The sequence below is a fragment of the Hoplias malabaricus genome, chromosome 5, assembly GCF_029633855.1.
Source record: "Hoplias malabaricus isolate fHopMal1 chromosome 5, fHopMal1.hap1, whole genome shotgun sequence".
Classification (NCBI taxonomy): Eukaryota; Metazoa; Chordata; class Actinopteri; order Characiformes; family Erythrinidae; genus Hoplias; species Hoplias malabaricus.
In genome coordinates, this window is record NC_089804.1 from 50943676 (window position 1) to 50963033 (window position 19358).

Below are 19358 nucleotides of genomic sequence, written 5' to 3' on the forward strand. Positions count from 1 at the left end.
TCACTAAAAATGTCCAGGATTTGGCTTTTACTGCAGTTATTCCTCTGTCCTAATTCTTGCCATCAGCTCTTCCTTGAAGAGTTTCCTTCAGTGACATTTGATTATGTTTTTGAAGGCTGAACAAAAGCAGCCTGAAGTTTCAAGTGCTCAAGGGGTCAAACATTCGAGAGCAGAATTGAGATACACTTTGCCTTGTTCACCTTCAGCTGTGTACATATCTACTGTTCAACATGATTCACTGTGTTTGCCAGTCAAACTAGGCTTAAAATTACAGTGTTTTACTAGATGCATTTATCATAATCTGTTATTCATGTCGGGAGGTATTTTTGCGACCCACAAGGCTGAGTGTGTTAAGTGTCTAAGTAAATTAAAGACAAAATACCTTATTTTTCTCTTCCTTCACTATTGCCCCAAAACCCTTTATGCAACTTCTTATTTATAAATATCTCCAAATATATCCCTTTTCTGTCACTTTAAAACTATTTTTAAGCCCTGTCTCTGAATAGATCACTGATTCTGTTCATACATTTTTCTAACCATGATTTCCACACTCTTTGTTTATTTCTAAGTTTTATGACAGGATTGTTCCAAAAAGATAAGTATACTTGTTTGTATTGAGAAATGTGTAGCAATTTTGTAACAATTTATGCACTTTGGCCCATATCAACTTTGAATGCGGCACCAGTCACAAAAGCAGGAAGGAAGTGGAATCCGTGAGTGGCAGTACAGGTAGACATTAACACATTAGAGCTAAGGGATATGACTTGCCAAGTGCAATGCCAAAGAGCAGGCCTTGGGTCAGGTGATTCTCAGAAAGTGTTTGGTAAGGCCACATCGCCAGAAAAAAAGGTGAATGATGACTAGCTGTATTTGCGAGCAGGAGGCATGGTGCACAACAGCAACATCACAGGCAAAAAGGCCAGTGGCCTTGTTGGGAGAATCTAGAGAAGCAAAATGTCACTTGGCAAAAGCTGTGGGCAATGTAGTCGAGTGGTATTAAGTTTTTGCTTGGAGTAATTTTTGACATCCTTCCAACTCCACAAAAACTTGGACAGTGGGTAAGTGAAGGCCCTAGTTGTGGATTATGTACAGGGGTTGGCATGCTGAAGCATATCAGCTTGTAAGATTAGTTGGTTGCAGGGTCAGTATACATGGAAACATAATCAGGTGCTTTGGGAAGTGTGTTTATTGGACAGCAAATGCCTAGAGAGTAATGCATTGACAAGTGGTTGTAGTAATAATGTGAATAGGTTTGTGTATGAGGGTGAAAATATTCAGGAGCGTGTGCAGACTTTAAATATTGGTAAATGGGATGAAGCGCATGACTGGAAATTGTTGGCAGATGTAGGTAAATATTACAGGTCACAGAGTGCATTGCATTAACTACACTGAGAACATGATGTTGTACTTTGAAAGTAAACAAATAGTTTATTTCATAAATCTAACAATTCAATTTGAGGATGCAGCACATGAAGCTTTTGAAAGGAATAAACTGAATTATGCAGACAGCTGAAGAGAGAACGCAGGTGGCAGGCACATGTAAGACCAGTGGAAATAGATGATAGGGGATTTGTAGCCAAGTCTGATACATCCCTGCTTGTGCAGTTTGGCATCAGAGGCCAAAGTCTAAGGGCAGCTGTGAAGGAGTTATCAGAAGTAGCTAAAGGTCTAGTTAGTGGTTGTGGAGAAGGAGAGCACTGAGTAGTTAGGAAAACATACTGTAAATGTGTTATAAGTATGTGGAGGACAGGATCGGTGAGTGGGGTGCTGTGTTGTGTTATTGTGGCTGCCAGTGATGTATTATGTAAAGTTCACATGGAATTGGTGGCACTGAGCGTGCCTTAACAGTGCCAGTGGGGCTAGGTACAGTCTTAGTCACTATTACAATTGTTGAAGGATGGTAGGGCTGTAAAGCTGATTTAAAGCTGGTTCTGGGACACCAGACTGTACTGTTGAGCCTTCCAGAGGAGTCGTGGACTTAATTCAGCAAACACTGATGAGGGCTGCTGGTGGCTGAACAGATCATAAACGACCACAGCAACCCTACTGATTTGGGTAAGGATGTAAATGACCAAAGATTACAGGAATGTTGTGGTTGCAGGTAGGACGAGAATGGGGTGGGACCTATGTGAAGCTGTAATGGATGACATAGGATATATTTATCCTGTGTATAGTAAATATTATTCTGTTGTATTTGTAATAACTCCTAAACTGGCTTAAAACAGGGGTGCCCAACTCCAGTCCTGGAGGGCCAGGAAAGTTTGGTGATTGCTCTGCTAAAACACACCACTTAAACCTGGCAATTAACAAATGAGTTGACTCAGGTGTGTGTGAGCAGAGCTTTAACCAAATTTGCTGGATAACGGCCCTCCAGGACTGGAGTTGGGCACCCCTGGCTTAAAAGGTCTGGTTAGCTCCTTCTCTATAAGTGTCCACCCCAGACCATCACCACCATTGTTTCAGTGTTTCACCAGCTTTGACATTTCAAAAGCCAGATCCACAAAATTCCTAAAGGTATGAAATCTCTGGATTATTAAAAGACCAGAGAGTGAGTGTTTACTTATATCACACAAGGTTGTGACTGGACTTTATGTTACATACAGCACTGTTTTATCTACCAGACCTTTATATAAAAATGTAAGTAAGATATGAACAGTCTTTAAAAAATCCCCAAAATAACCCAGAACTAACAAATGTCAGCAAAAGAAGCGTGCTAAGACCTAAGCTCTCAGCCCCTCCCATACTCAGTGCTGCCACAATATATTACTTTAGCTTGAAATAGATTTACATTGGCTTGCTTTTAGTGGCCTTAAAAAGTCACAGTTAAAATAATCTTCTTGGTTGCTGTCATGATCATTTTCTAGTGTAGAGTAGCTTGAATGTCATTTCAGCACAGTGATTCACTTTTGTTGTTTGGTATGAAGAGAAAATTACAGCCCACCATTTAATTGGAATTACAATTGCAGCCCCATACAGAACAAGCACATTGTTCTGACATCGTTCTATAAGAATTACCATTAAAATGTTCTGCACAGAAGTGCTTTCGTGAAATCTGACCAGACTCCTGAGTAAAATCCTCTGCTCTTGTGCATCAATAACGAGCTAGGTTGAGGACACTTTTGAGTCGCCAGTCCACCTACCAACATGTGTTTTTGGACTGTGGGAGGAAACCAGAGCACCCGGAGGAAACCCACGCGGACACGGGGAGAACACACAAACTCTTCACAGACAGTCACATGGAGGAAACCCACGCAGACACAGGGGGAACACACCAACTCCTCACAGACAGTCACCCGGAGGAAACCCACGCAGACTCAGGGAGAACACACCAACTCCTCACAGACAGTCACCCAGAGCAGGAATTGAACTTACTGTTCTAGAGCTGTGTGACTGCAACACTACCTGCTGTACCAATAATAGTAATGTTATAAAAAATAATAACTATGTTTATAAAGAAAGCAACTTACTAAAAAAAGAAGTTATGTTTAATATATTTTAAAAAAAACATAATGAAGGCTCCTGAGTATTTGCATGAAAACAGTGTGACAATCTTTTTAAAAGAACTGTGGCAGATTCTCCAAGACACTCAGTAAAACAACCTTATATAACTGTATTAACTGTACCTAGGACTAATATTTAAGAAGAAAAAAAAGCAAATGTCACTTATAATACTGATTTTCTTTTGTTTATTAATGTTTACTGCACATTGTTGTCTTTTTCCTTCAAGTAATAAGGAATTAATTCCATTATTTGTGAATCCATCTTTACTTTCCAACATTGTTTTGCTTGTGCCTAAAACGTTTGCACAGTACTGTATATTTCATATCACAAGAAACTTAAAAAGCTAGCGAGATGAGATAGAACCCTTCCCAGAGAACACATTATTTGATGGCTCTGGGTTGAGGAGAGATTGAACAAATATTCTGCCCCAGAAAACACTCCCTCTAATGGTTCTGGGTACGGGCAAGAACGAAGGTAGCTGAAAAGTCCTGTGTTGAAGTGAGCTCAGAGGAGTTGTTTGTAGACCTGGTAGATAGCTAAGTGTCATCTACCAGATTTCTGATATTTTTCAATATACTGTAAATGTATACATTTTACAGTGCCCCCTGCTAATAACGTTCAGACATATTTTGTTTAAGTTCGGTGATGAGATTGTATCAGAATGACTCACAATGCCATTGTTGACAGGTACATACTCCTCCACACCAGAAACACCCCATGAGCTGTTTTTCTAGGGGGTGGGGGCGGCACAGCAGGTAATGTCGCTGTCACACGGCTCCAGGGGCCTGGAGGTTGGGGGTTCGATTGCCGCTCCAGGTGACTATCTGTGAGGAGTTGGTGTGTTCTCCGGGTGCTCCGGTTTCCTCCCACAGTCCAAATACACACGTTGGTACGTGGTCTGGCGACTCAAAAGGGGTGTGTGTGTGTGACCCTGAACTGGATAAGCGGTTACAGATAATGAATAATTTGAATTTCCCCTGGGGATCAATAAAGTATCTATCTAAACATTAGGGGGACACCGCAAGCTAAAATACCAAATCTCATCTAGTGTTACTTTCATTCTTGTGGCGGATCGGTGTAAATCAATTGTCCCTTTTTACATGTGAACTCTGGAAAACCTCCAGAAAGTGTCAGGTCTGGAGATGTCCCGCAGTGGGCCTTTCATACATGGGGACCGGGGGAGATTTTCTGTGTCAGAGGCGTGCCGTGAGATATGCTCTGAGTGCATTAGGCATGGGGTGACACCTGGGTGAGATACAACAGCGACTCCATTCACAAATGTGCTGACTCTAATTTTACCCAGAGCAGTTTGTAGGGCGCCATAGGAGGATAAAATCTGCGCAGAGTCCGTGACAACTGTTGCAGGAGTTTGAGTTCACATATAGAGGTCCTCCGAGTAAACGGTTTTGTTTCTGGGCTATCGTGCATATGTGAAAAGGGGCTAGACAGACTGTAGTATTGTATTGAACTGTGTTGATTTGGCGCCCCCTAATGGTGAAAGTAATGGGGGCGCTCATTCCTCTCCCACTGCAACCTTCTCTCTCTCTCTCTCTCTCGCTCGCTCGCACACACACACACACACACATACACACACACACACACAAAACACACTGTCGGGATGTGACCCCGGAACAGGACTCTTCCTTAGAAATAACTCTGCAATCAAATAAAACACAGGCAGAAACCCGAGAGAAAGAACAAACCCTGGACCAAGAGAGGTGAGTGAGGACAAAGCCAGTATGATTTCACTCAGCGTATTTTTTTATGGCACCTTTCTATCTTTCCCTCTCTCTTTTCCTTCCTCAATTTGAATGAGAGAGTTAGCTGGCTTTAGCCGTGGGGATGACTTGGATTTGTATTTCGGTAGGTTTTTTAAATTCTAATTTTCCGTGCCGCCTTAAACGGTGCGGAGGTTGGGCGCTAGACTGTAACGGCAGCACACTTTTAAGGTGGAACGGATAATTCTAATAAGGAGCAACTTCCAGCTTTGCGCTGTAGCTAGCGTTAGCCTTTAGCTGCTGGACTGTGGGAACTTCATTCAGGGCTTTGTTAGAAAACCACCGGCTCACAGAGCTGCCTTCAAAAATCAGTGTCAGTTTCCCAGCGGAGTTTAAAATATTTTAGCTCTGTTTGTGTAATATCCTAAGACGTCGCATCTGATTCCTGTGACCATTGTTTTAATTTAATTTGAAAACAGGTTTAGATTGAATGGGCGACTTTGGGTGTCTGTAGAGAGTCTAACGATACTGTGCTAACCCACAGTTAGCTGCTGTTGGAGCCTGTTTGAGCTTACAATGGCATTTATTTCCCTTTAAGCTTCTTGTTGTAATTTCAGTTAACCCAGCTGTAGTAAGAATTGATTCATAACTGAAACTTTTTTCACCCCTATAATGTTAGCTCTCCGTTGCCAGTCTGCTTTTTAACAAGTATTGTTAAGTTTGGTTTGTTTGAACAGAACATGCATTAAGATCTGACAAATCCTAATATTTTCTCTTTGTTTTATCTCTGCTTCCAAATCAGAGGGCCCTGCTGTGTGTAAGGTTGGAATAGTGAAGTGGATAACATCACTACCCTGAAAAAGGCAGACTAGGGTTTGATTTCCAGCTCAGTAAGGAATATAGGTGTACCTGGAAAGGACATAGGCCAATATTTCTAATGCTGATATAAATCTATACCATGATTAAACACTTGTATGTACATGAATGCCATACATGTAACGTAAGGTCCAACCCAACCTGAATTCCCTTAAAGGCATGCAAAGCAAAACAGTGGTTCTTAGTCACAGGTTTAAGCTCTTGTTGGATAAAGCGTCTGACAGCATAATATAGTACTTCCAGTCCCTCAACACATTGTGCCTGAGTGGAGATGATAGTCTATTTTTGGCTCTCCACACCCCTAACTCATTATATGTACAAGATGCCTCAGTCTTCCAACTGTCAGCCTACTGTATACTTCACATTCTGCCATGAATCTGATAGGAGTGGGCTTCTTGCCCAGTTTTGGCTCTCACTGGGAGTGCAAAGCTACTTTTCGGGGCTGACAGGGCACAGCAGAACAGGACACTTATGCGAACCTGGAAATCAGGCTGTGACTCGTTTGCCCTGTACATTCTAGCTTTGAGTAGGGGTTGGGCTGTGTGTTGCCATTTGTTATCAGCATTGTGATAAATTACGTCACAATACTGTGAATAGCACAATACTGTGAATGGGTATTACCAGTGCCTGCAGTGCAATGAACAGCCAGTTCATAGTGTCACAGCCAAAACGTAAATAAATCCAACATTCTGAAGAGTCAATGTTAACAGGTTTTTAACAGCGTCAGGTTTTTCCAGCATTGTTAAAGTGTAAGTTAAATATCAGTTTTGGCCACATCATGCTTTCCCCTGAGAGTGGCTGATTTTTGAGGGTAAGGTTTCAGGAAAAATAAATTTACTGGCATATCTAATTTGTTTGGAGCTGAGACTTGAATACTGATTGCCTGTTTAGTTAGTTTGACTGTACTCAATAAAAAAAAATTACATCAACTTTGCATAAAGTAGGCTATAAGTAAAATTGCATGTCCTACGATTTGAAAATTGTGCTTTTTCATATTTGATTTAAATTTGAAAACAATTAATTGTTCAGTCTTAGGCTGAAGGCAGGTGCGCTTAGACGAGGAATTTGATGTCTCCGTCCCAAGGGTGGATCATCAGCTGCCTCCCAGCAGCGGGCTTAGGTCTGGCTTAGGCCCCCTGCCAGGCTCCAACACGTTTTTGTGCTAGGGGTTGAGCACCCCACTGTGGTGCTCAGCCTGCTCCTCCTTAATTTATATCAGTCAGGCCCAGCTCGGGTGATTTTTATGCCTTTAGGGGCTGCTTCATGATCAAGGCACGGACACAGTCTGACTCTTTTAGGAGACTGGATCTTATTCCAAACTGAATCTTGGGTCATGTAGGTGTGCGTGATTGTTTATGTGCTTTGGGGCTTGTAGCCAGATATACAGGTCTGCAGCATATTTTCAGCACATTGTTTTTTTTTCTTACATTGCAATTGGATTGCACTAATGCACTGGTGAGTTCGATTGGATTGCACTGCTAGTCTTGTGATGTGAGGCAGAGGTAGTGTGTGTATCCACTCTCCACAGTAGCCAAGTAGAAAGCAGCTTGCAGCAGTTGGCTTGGGCCAGAGAGTCTGAGGAAATTGTTTGTGGTTATGGAAAGGAAATAATCCTGTTTACCATAGCAGGTCCAAATGAAAAAAGCCTAGGAGTTACCACAGCCCTATTAATTAAAATTCATTTTGGGCCTTTTGTGTTTGGTTGTTTTGTGCACATGTAGCCCTAACAAATATGATTTTAAATACTGGATTTAAGAATATCTGTAACAAGTGTGGTCAAAAAATTAGGCTCCAGTTGTTTTATTTAAAGCAAAACTAGATAACACACGCTTGTTTTCAGGCTAGTGTTTTAAATGTGAATTACACTCTGCAGCTTCGGGGGAGTGAGCACAAGAGCGAACATCCCAAATCCTTTAAACAGTGCTTTCCTGACTGATATGACTTCCGAAGGTCTTCATAATTCTGCATCATTTTTGATGAAAATGTTTGCTGTGGTTTTGTTACATTGTGGACATTCAGCAGGATGTGGTCTTTTCAGCAAGTGATTCAAACCTGCTCTTAAAATGTTTCTCATCCCCTCCTGTTAGTTAGATTTATTTTATATGTGATGTTTTCTATTTTTAACTTGTCAGTGGATACTTCAGTACAAGTTAACCATACATTACTTAAAAAATTAAACATTGCTGGATCTGTGTTTTGTTAAATTCATATTTACAGGAAATCAGAACTAACCGTAGATCAGCAGAAGTTTTTTATTACTTAGGAGACTTAAGAACATTTCTTGTTAAATGTTGCTCTTTTTTTTAGCTAATAAAGGTGTGTCGTCTCACAGTAAGTGTGTGGGAAGAGCACGTTTGATTTTTGTTCAGATTGGTGTTGAGCTATTCCTGTCTCCTTACAGAATTGTACACAGAGCAGCATTATTATGTAGCGAAGCTGTAGCTCTCTCAGCCTCAGCAGTGTAATCCCAAGAGAACCAACCCACTGCAGCAGCTTTTTGTATTGTAATTCATGACAAGCACTCCAGTGCAAGACAAGCCATCGTATATCGCAGTTACTCTCTAATGGTTTTTAATTCTAGCTTCAAAATATGTCAGGCATGTACCGTACCTCAAAACTCACTCTAGTGTGTCTAGCTGTTGATCTCTTCATGCTCTGCAGACACAGTATTCATGATTTGTTAAAAGCCTGGTAAAAACTAAATGGTATTTTGGGTCTTAAAGAACCAGCAAAGCCTGTTAACTTCAGGATGCGCCTTTGCACAAAGATATTTATTTTAAGCACGGAATATATATTTACTTCATTTTGCACATGATCCTGCTGAGAAGGGAACCATATTTTTTTGAGAATGCATTCCTAACGAAATGAATGTCAGGTTTAGTCCAGTGGTTCCTTAAATATTCAATCAATTAAATGTGATTTAGTAAATCCTTGTTGTAGGACATACTTCACATACTGCTAACAAGTCATGACCTACTTATTAATCATACTCTCACCATCCGCTTCATATCCATTGTTGCCAAATACAGCAGCCATTGTTTTCATCCTGTAAATGTGAAATGGTAGCTTAACTCTAAAATCCATCAGTAACATGACACAGACTCAAGCTGGTGCTTGCTTTTCATGTCCTTCATTAGTACTTTTAAATGAAAGCATGTGGCTATAGACTAGAGCATATGTTCTGCTGACTTTGATAGACTAAAACCCACTTGCATTTTGTCGTTTTTTTACATTTACTTTTTTTCACCTCCTACATATTAAGTCTTTATTGCAGACTTCCAAATAAATTTGCCACTTTTCTGGATTTGCCAGGCTGTCTGACAATGATATTTCAAAACAGAAGGTATTTTAGGGCGTGGTCACGCTCGGTAAATTTGGTTGGATTAAAACATACCCTGCCATACAAACCATGCTGTGCACCATGTTAAGGCACCAATATTCCCCTGAGAAGTCGCTCTTTGTATTTTCTCTGGCTCCTGCAGCAGTTTCTGAATCCTTTTTCGCACTTTACTTGATGGGAACACCACAGAACCACACAGCCTCTCATAGACATGGGACTATATAAACTCCCAAAAGATAGGTATTTGGGTGTCATATTATCTGTGCAATTGGCTGTGACTTCTTATCCATATGACCACATGTAGGTTAACACTTGTTGGTGCTATCTCAGATATCAAACAGCATTATATTTTTCAACAAATTCCTACATTAAAAAGAAAAATCATTTTATTATATATTTTGTGGAATTGTGGAAAAATTTGGTAAATCATGAGTAATAGCAAAAAAGTTGCCCCTTTTGTGGCTGTTTAAAGGGGGAGCATAAATAATAGAACAAACAACAAATGTTAATTTATCAGGTACGTTAAATAGGGCTGGACAATAATTCAATATAAATATATATCGCAGTTATAAAATGTTTCATTTAAAATTAAATGATTTTCATAATCACCCTGAGCTTCTATACATTGGTTAGCTCTAGCAGTTATGATTTTATTATTAATATTTATTTAAATTTACCTGCAGGATTAAATTCATACAGAAATCTTATTTAATGCACCCTTGTGTAAATTTTGTCACTATTAACATTATCACAATGTTCAAGAACATCTCTATTCCTTAATGGGTGATGGGAACATTTCCTTAAACTTTGAAAATTACTTCCAAAAAAAGAGCATTTGCTGATTTTGGAATTAAATATTCAGTTTGATTCAGTCTGATATTTAGACAGATTTGGAATAGCAAAACATGTATTTGTAAAGAAATGTATCTGTATGTAACTTTTTCCATAGTGTGTCAGATTTTGAACAATCAGAATATTGTTTGTGTGAGAAATTATTTTGTAAAAGTGTGATCGGCTAATCAGACTTCTGTAATGACCCCATTCCTCCCATAGTGCAGTGTAATTCAGCCGATCCCTACTTCTCCCCAGCTGTTCCAGGAGAACAGGAGGGGTGGAAATGCTGGCAAGGAAGGGAAAGCTGCTGACAGATTCACACTGAGGATATGATAAGCTTTTTAGGATAGTTATTTTCATCCCATAACCTTTTCTTATTGAATGTGCAGACTGCATGCATTGGAGCATGGCCTGGTTTGGTTGCTGTGAATTCCTGCTGTTTAAAGCCCCACCCCTCAATAAGTAACAGTCGTTTCGGATATTGGGGTGAAAAATCTCCATAGATAAGTAATCTAGGAGGCAAAGTTACTGAGGTTGTAGCTTAATATTTAAATATGTGCCTTAGAACCACAATATTCTGTAAACTGCTAAATATTGATTGGGTGTTATTAGGGATGGCTGGTAACCACACTTTTCATACTGTCTCAAAATAGAGTGGAACCTCTACTAATGAACGCCTATACTAACACACTTTACAAGATACAAACAGGGCATTTGAATATTTTTTGTCTCCCTCCACCAACGAACCATGACTCTAGAAACGAACCCGAGCCGGCGGCTGGAAATGGCCACTGACCCCAATAGCCGAGTCTCCCAGCGCCCAGACTGGAGTGAGCTTTTAAGATTAGCACATTGTAGTTTTAGAAATTTAGCATTAGTGTAAATAGCAGACGTCGAAATTCGTGCTAAGTTAAGTCGTATCTACCCTTCGTCTCCCCACATTCACCCGCCTACTCTCATTTATTCTAACCCCCCACCTCCCGTCATACAGCCAGTGCCTGTGTTACTCCTCCAGCCAGTCGTTACATCTTCAAGGTAGCAATATGTAGAGGAATATGTACAGAGGAATTTCTTCTTCGCATTTAACACAATCCGTGCAGTGAAACACACATTTACACACACACACTAGTGAACATTAGGGTGCCTTGAGCACACATGCCCTGAGGGTTGGGCAGCCCTAGCCATGGCACACAGGGAGCAGTTGGGAGTTAGGTGCCTTACTCAAGGGCACTTCAGTCATGACTGTCTCTAGGGATCAAACTTTCTGGTTTCAAGTCCAGGTTAAATGACCACCAGGCCATGGCTGCCCATTTAACACGATTTTATAGTGAGGTGGGGGGTAAACAGTCCGGCTCTCATCTGAGAGTGTAGGTTGAGTGAAGGGTTTTCAGCACTGTGCAGTTGATGTGTTGACAATTAAATCTTGTTTCTAAGAGAGCAAATTTCAGTGACTGGTGCTGAAGGAAGAGAAAAGTTTGAAAATAAGCAAAATAAGACAATGTTTAGAAGCATAGCTGGCCAGCCGACGGGTCCTTGCAGCTTAGCACACCACAGCAGATGAGATCATCTGGGCAGGTGAACTGTTCTTACAGTTAGTGTGCTTGAGAACATGATGTCAAGCAAGAACACGAGAACTTAAGAACACACAAGAATGCATATTGAGAAAATTACCTTTCCAACACACACACAGTCATATCACTGATCTCTGTAATAACTGTAAACTTTACATTGTCCTGAGTTGAATGTTTTATATTTAAAGTGTTGAGTGAAGTGGTAAGTTGTTGTAGTACCCGAGTGGGGTGTGTGTGTGTGTTACTATACACTAAGAAAATTGAAGTGCAACACAGAAGTCCAAAAGATGGAGTGCTATGTGTATTACAAGTTTGAACTGTTCAGGGGTGAGATGGCATGTGGGAAGAATTTCCTGCATTGCCAGGTTGTTCTGGTACTAATTATTATATTAATCCTCAAAATATTATGTATGAAACTCCATTACTAATATACAAAATAGCCACAAGCCCTTACAGAACCAACAACACAGTAATCCAAACTGATCCTTAATGACCCATGTTGGATACACAAAATGCTTTTGCCATATGTGAAACTGAATGGGCTGCTGGACTGTGAAAAGACTGGGCTGGTGGTCTGTGATCTCAGTGACCCCGTCACATGCAAGGGCCTATCATATTGCCTTGTAATCCTCTGAATTCCTATTACCAAAATGCAGTGAATGAGGTCAGCAGCCTTCATATATAGATAATCATTTGCCTCTTGTAAAATTTACCTCCTCTTGACATACCCATAAACACTTTATATTTATGTTATGATGTTATTGTCATAGCTATTGTAACAAATATGAGTGACAAAAACTCTGCATGTGTCTCTTAACTAATAGAAGCTAAGCTGTTATTTTTTTCCCCCTATTCTCTTCTTTAAAGTTATATCAACATAAATATAATATATGCTACTTTTATGGTAATGGTGTCGACTCCACAGATTTTAAATATTACCAGTGATTTAACACACAACATGACACACTGTGACATTAAACCCACAGCTGAGCTCCTAATGAATTGATCTGAATGTGTTAATGCATGATTGGAATTAAGTGTATCCTATCTTAATTAAATATATATGTATTTAAATTTGTCTTAATGCATTTACTTAGAAAATGTTTTCAGTTCTGGTTTCTCCGACAGTAACAAAGTCTCAGATACAGAGGAGGTACTGTGCAAAAGGTTACATACGAGCCTTCATCTATTTAGTTCTGAGTAGCCATTTAGTATTAATTCATTCATTCATTATCTGTAGCCCTTATCCAATTCAGGGTCGCGGTGGGTCCAGAGCCTGCCTGGAATCATTGGGCGCAAGGCGGGAATACACCCTGGAGGGGGCGCCAGTCCTTCACAGGGCAACACACACACATTCACTCACACACTCACACCTACGGACACTTTTGAGTCACCAATCCACCTACCAACGTGTGTTTTTGGACCGTGGGAGGAAACCGGAGCACCCGGAGGAAACCCACGCAGACACAGGGAGAACACACAAACTCCTCACAGTCACCTGATTAATAAACAGCACATTAAATTGAGCTGTTTTGCTTTCTAGCGTATGCGGTATCTTCATTTTTATCATGACCTGCTCATTTAAAAAGCTGTATTGTAGCCATAATTTCTGAGTGAAGATTGATTCATATTAACACCTAAAACCCAAGGACTAGTGTGTCAGCAACATCATAGGAGTTAAGAAACAATTAATAATAGTTACTTAAAAGTAATAACTTTTTAAGATTAATAACAAAATGACATGCTTAAATGTCATTGATGTTGTAGCCTAAGCAGGGTAAGCTGAGATTTAACAGACAATACAAGTCCCATTTCTGTCCCTTGGGTTGCGTCTGAAGGGCATGCCAATGAAAAGACCAGTACGACTATAGTGAGGATGAGCAGGGATTAGACACTGTCTGTGCTGTATATTTAATATGCTAACATCACAGTTACTTACTGAATTTTAGACACCAACAGCCTTAAGGTGGTCTAGGGGTTTATCAAGATTTTTTAAAAAAGGGATGATGGTTAGCATTGGGTCGTGGGGCAGGGTTGTATCAGGCTTTATTAAGATTTGATTAATAATTAAGTTTGCTTCTCTAGAAGCCTGTACTCCCACCATTTTTTCTTTTTTGAGTCAATCCATGAAAATGTAGTTATAGTAATAATAATGTAATTATTAAAATAGTAGCAATATTAATAAAAACAATATTATCATTACTCGTTTGAACTGGTAAGCAAAGATCTTAGTCTAAATGTCACACACAAAAGAGCTGTTTTCTGTATTGTATTATATGTATCTAATCTATTAGGTTTGTTATTTAACCCTTGAAGAACACCTATTTTTTTAAGAGTGTATTTTACTACCTTTTAATCTTCTTTTTCAAATGCCAGGGAGGATGCTGTGCTCTTCAGAAGAATGCTGCTGCACGGTCTGGGGGATAGACATGAATGTTTTTTGTGTTTGTGTTTTTTTGTTTTTTTTTTGGAGATGGTTGTAGGGGTATGAAATGGCAGCGAGCTCTTGTCATTTTAGCAGCACACTGTGCTGTATCATTCACTGAGACTCTGCCTGCTGTCTGAGCTGTCTCACTCCACTGCTGTGCTGAGCCCAACCATGATCAAATGAGCAGAGGGAGGGGAGAGGTAGAAAGAAACATTGAGAGAGAGAGAGAGAGAGAGAGGAGGAGAGAGGGAGAAAATCTCTCTGAAGAAATGCCTCTCCCTGAAGGTGTGTGCCCAGTGTCACAGCACTGCACAACTGACATGCCTATCCTTCTCTGTCTTTCATCTCTCTCTCTCTCTCTCTCTCCCCCCTCCCTCCCTCAGTCCTCATCATCCCCCACTCCTGCCTATGAAATGCCAGAGATGAGAGCTTGATATTTTTTTATGCAATGAGGCTCTTTTGACGCTGTGCCCTTTGGTGACTTCTTGATGCAAAACCTCAGAAGGAGCCTGTTATTTTTCATGGGATTTGGAGGATTTTAAATTTGGCAGCGTCTGGTTTTTGATCACATATTTATGTCTCAAGCGCAACCGTGAGCAGATATGAGTGGTGTTTTGATGGACAGTTACATATTACGCCTCAAGGAAAGAGTAAAAAAAACTAAAACCATTAAAATATCTATCTTTAATTCTGTGATTAGGACTTTAGAATGAATTTTCATTCTCTGGCCAGACAATCTGCGTCTCTGCTTCTTTGTGTTTTGTCATGAAAATGGGTGGGGGATGCACCAGCTTTTCAATTAAACATAACCCCACATCAAACATGCTGTCAGTGTGCATTAGAGGGCCTTTTTACAGATAAGAGTGTGTGAGACATCACAGACTGGAGGTCTCTAGAGGGATTCATTGGACAGATCTTTCTGAAAACCAAAATAAAAAATAAATGCAATGTTGTGAATTGTCTTCCACTCCCTCCATTTTATTCCCCCACAACCAAGCTGTTTTCATCTGGTTGTGCTGTTACGGTCTCGAGTTGTCAGGAGCATTACTTTAGGCTGCCTCTTTGTTTGGCATGCCATTATTTTATTAACTGGAAAATATGTTTTGCTACTTTGGCCCAGGAGAACGATGTGGGGAAATCAGCTGTGTATTGTAAATAAAAACTGACAAAGACTTTGACTGTGGAATGTATCGCCTGTCACGCAGGAACCAATCCCTTTTTCTGTAATTTGCGTCCTTCTCTGCTCTTCGTTCTGCATCTGTCCTTAAAAGTGCTGCGCGGGGAGCCTGGCTGTAGAAATAGGTCATTAGTGAGTGAAGGGGAGAGAGAGCAGCCAAGGCAGAGAGCTCAGAGAACCCTAGCATTAAATATGGATGAGAGTGATTTTATATTGCTCTGCCAACCTGCGCCGTGACTTCCAAGTGCACCACGACTTCCATCATGATTGTGCCCAGCTCACTGTCTGCTTGTGTGTTTTTATGATGTATGTGCGAGTGCACACACACTGGTGTGTATAATGTGTGCGCGTGTATGTGTATTCCTCCGTCTGGGGAGACACTGATCAAGGGCTTCAAATGATTAGAAGATTTCTGCTGCAGCATCCATCTTTGTGAAAGAATCTGGTGCACTGCATTTTTACTGGTTTGTTTACAGCCAGCTTCTGCAGACAATGACAGACGGAATGCACTGAATTAATTGTGTTGTACTTATTGCTTTTAATATGCGTAAGTATCAGACCAATGTTTGAATTTGACAGATATTTCTAAAATATTTAATGATATGCGTGTTATTATTGTTACAAAATCACATTAATTATTTTAGCCAATCCCAGCTATATTTCAGAGTTGTTAGTTTTTGCAATAATTGCTTTACACTGTTGCATATAAAAATATAACGGGTAACATTTGAGACATGTTGCGGTAACATACGACCCATGACATTATTATTATTTTTATTTTTTTTATTTGACATCTCTAATTTGCGCTGTAAGTGCTGAGTTTTGGTTGTTTGTTTGAGCTTGAATTGTGTTTTCAAATTGCAGTTATGGAAAACTTTCGTTCAGCTGTTAATTGCCATTATTTATAGGGCAGTTATCCGATGCCTTATGGAGCGCACAATGTTTAAATGCTTGCTGCTGTGCTAAGTTTGCTGAGCTAAATCTGCTTTTAATTAATCAGTAGATTTACTAGTATTCATTACATTAATTTGTATTCTAGTATTAATGCTGTAGTATTCAATAATATATTTGTGGAAGGTATGTCATTAGATTACATGTCATTTTGGGATAACACAAATAGCTTGCTTATTCATATAAAGAATAATCATATTTTCCCATATTCTCCAAAGTTGTGTAAAAACGAGCACAGATTTGACCACGCTGAAGGAGCTATTCATTACATGATTCTTGAAACTTTGTTCATATGAAAGAACGCAAACACATTGAGAGTTCCAGATGAATCAGCTTCAATTTAGGAAATCATGTACCCACCAGTGCCTCATTTACTTATCAATTATACTGAACGTACCCTAATCTGTGCAGATGTGTAGTAAACCACTTTAGTAAGTGAATGGTGGTTTTCAGAGGCTCATTAGCCAGTCTGCTCATAGGTACAGTTTCAGGTTGTTCGGTGTGTGTACTTGTCCCCCTATGGAACAAATTTTAAATTGACAAAGCAAAAAGCATGCCTGTGTTTTTACTGAATAACTGGATTTTATTTTGTAAATATAAACACATTTAGAATCTAATGCCTACAACACACTTCAAAACGTTGGGAAAGAGGCAAAATAAGAGAAAGGTTTGTGAGGTTTATGGAGTAATTAAGATACAGTTGAATGTTAAAGCCTTTGTATAATGAGCAGGTGAATTGTTAAATACGTCAGGGTATCATGATTACATAAAAAAGAGCTTCCACCAAAGGTTCTGTTTGTAAACTAGGATGGGTTTGGGCCACCCCACTTTGTGCTAAACTCAAGGTCAAGCTCATCTCATAAGTTCATGTTTCAGCATATTTTCATTAAAAATATAGATAAATTAAAAAATATATTTTTCTTGCTAATGATTGCACAAGAATGCCCAACACTTCCACTTGCAAATTTTTAACAAATTGTTTCTCAGTTTCCAAATGATTATTTTTTTTGAAGTGTGTTGCAGACTATTGTGTGTGTGTGTGTTCACTGTTACGGTGGGTTAAATGCAGAAGGCACATTTCATTGTACGTTGTGCAATATTTTTTTCATTTTATTTTAAGAATACTTTCAAGTTGAACAGATTCAGGATAATTTACACATCACATACTTTTCATTGCATTTTACAAGATATCCCAACTAAAGCCATAAAGCCATAAGCCATTTCTTTGGGAATATCGCACATATATTGAACTTAAAAATAAATAACTTATGAAAAGCTTGTGACATACTTTAGTCAAAATACAGCAAGGATCAAAAGTACAGCAAGGATCACCATTCTCCTCCAAGAGCCAAGAAATGAAGAGTGAGTAGCAGAAGCTCTGGTTTTTAGCCACGTTTGCTTGGTCCTCTTTGTTCTTTGTTCTCATTTTTGTTATTTTTTGATCAGATCAGTCCTTTTACTGCCCTCTGCTCATTATCTGTGTTAATCCTCTTGACAAAGGAAAGGGGGCAAATTCAGAACGGCTCTTTTATTCCATGCTTTCTGACTTGGCATCTTAAAAAAATAAATAAATAAATGGAATTGGTATAGCTTTAGTTTATATCACTGTACATTTAAAAATATGTACATTTCATTTATACTTTATCATGTGCACAAATTATTGGTTGTATTTTTTTTTTCTTTTCTTTTGCTACAAATGATGACATTTTTGGTTATAATTCTGCAGACATTTTTGGTTATTTATTTATCTGCAAGCATTGTTGTTGAACACTCGCACCTGATGTGGATTTGATCTTGGAGATATGCCTAAGATGAAGTTGATAGACATCAGAACAGATGTTGATCAATTTATCTGTACACAATATTGATGAATGAGTGTCAGGTTTTTTTTTATTTATTTTTTTAATTTATATTGCTACGATTGATTGATTGGCCTGTTTTTGTCCTGTCAGCTACCTAACTGATCAATAATCCAGAAAAATATCTGTGGGTGTATGGACCAACAGAGTCATTCATTAGATTAATCAAATCTGAAAAATGTAGATCAGGTCCTATTTAATGCTTCACTGATGTACTGCAAGAAAAGTTGAAGGCAGGGGTGTTCTCAAAAGAGAAATGATTGACAGGAGACTCCAGGCAACAGTGGGTTGAGAGACAATGTAAATATTTAAAGCGGCTTGCTGTTGTGTTGCAAAGCAGATGCAACCATGACAGTGTAGCAGTATATTCACATATAGCTCTATAATTGTATCCATATATTCCAGAAATAATTCTTATTTTCTTTTTTGTACATCAGTGGTGCTTCAGGAGCAGGGGGGATGAACCGTGAGGAGGCCCCTGGGAAGTCTCCTGAGGAGATGTACATTCAGCAGAAGGTGCGGGTGCTCCTCATGTTGAAGAAAATGGGATCCAATGTAAGTGTCACCAACACTGATGCATCTGTGCTCACATGGTGGCTTACACAAAGATTGTCAGGGTCAGAAGTTGAAATTCTGTCACTGTAGATTGTTCACTGGGTGTGTCATGTTTATTTCATGTTTTTTTTTTTTTTTTAACCAACCTTGCAGCTGACACCGAATGAGGAAGCGTTTCTGCGGAATTATGCAGGCGTGGTGCACAGTCAGATGAGCCAGCTCCCACAGCACAACATTGACCAGGGTAAGGCCATGTTCATTAAAGGAGTCTAGCTTCAAGTCTAAAGCTTTTATTCTCACTCATTCACACAAGATGAGGATATAGACTCATGCTGTTCAATGAAGCACAAAAAGAATCCAAAAATCAAAGGTTTGTAGACACCCTTTCACATTAGTGGGCTTAGCTACTTCGTAATGTAGCTAAGGCCTTATCAAGTTAATGTTTTTCAAACAATTCTAACTGTTGAAACTGAGAAAATGTATTGGATAATTTAAAAAATAGTTTTAAATATGTGCCCATTTTGATTTCTTCAATGCAAAATTTTAAA

At 39.4% G+C, this 19358-nt stretch overlaps 1 protein-coding gene across 1 annotated transcript in view; it reads left to right on the plus strand.

Annotated features, from left to right (window-relative positions):
• Nucleotides 1–5076: 5076 nt before the first annotated feature.
• Nucleotides 5077–19358, plus strand: part of ctnnbip1 (catenin, beta interacting protein 1) — a 32370-nt gene continuing 18088 nt past the window's right edge. Inside the window, exons 1-3 of the mRNA XM_066671839.1 lie at nt 5077–5219; nt 18693–18810; nt 18964–19054. Of these exons, the coding sequence (XP_066527936.1) occupies nt 18715–18810; nt 18964–19054 (187 nt within the window). The 5' untranslated portion in view covers nt 5077–5219; nt 18693–18714. The remainder of the gene's footprint in view (nt 5220–18692; nt 18811–18963; nt 19055–19358) is intronic.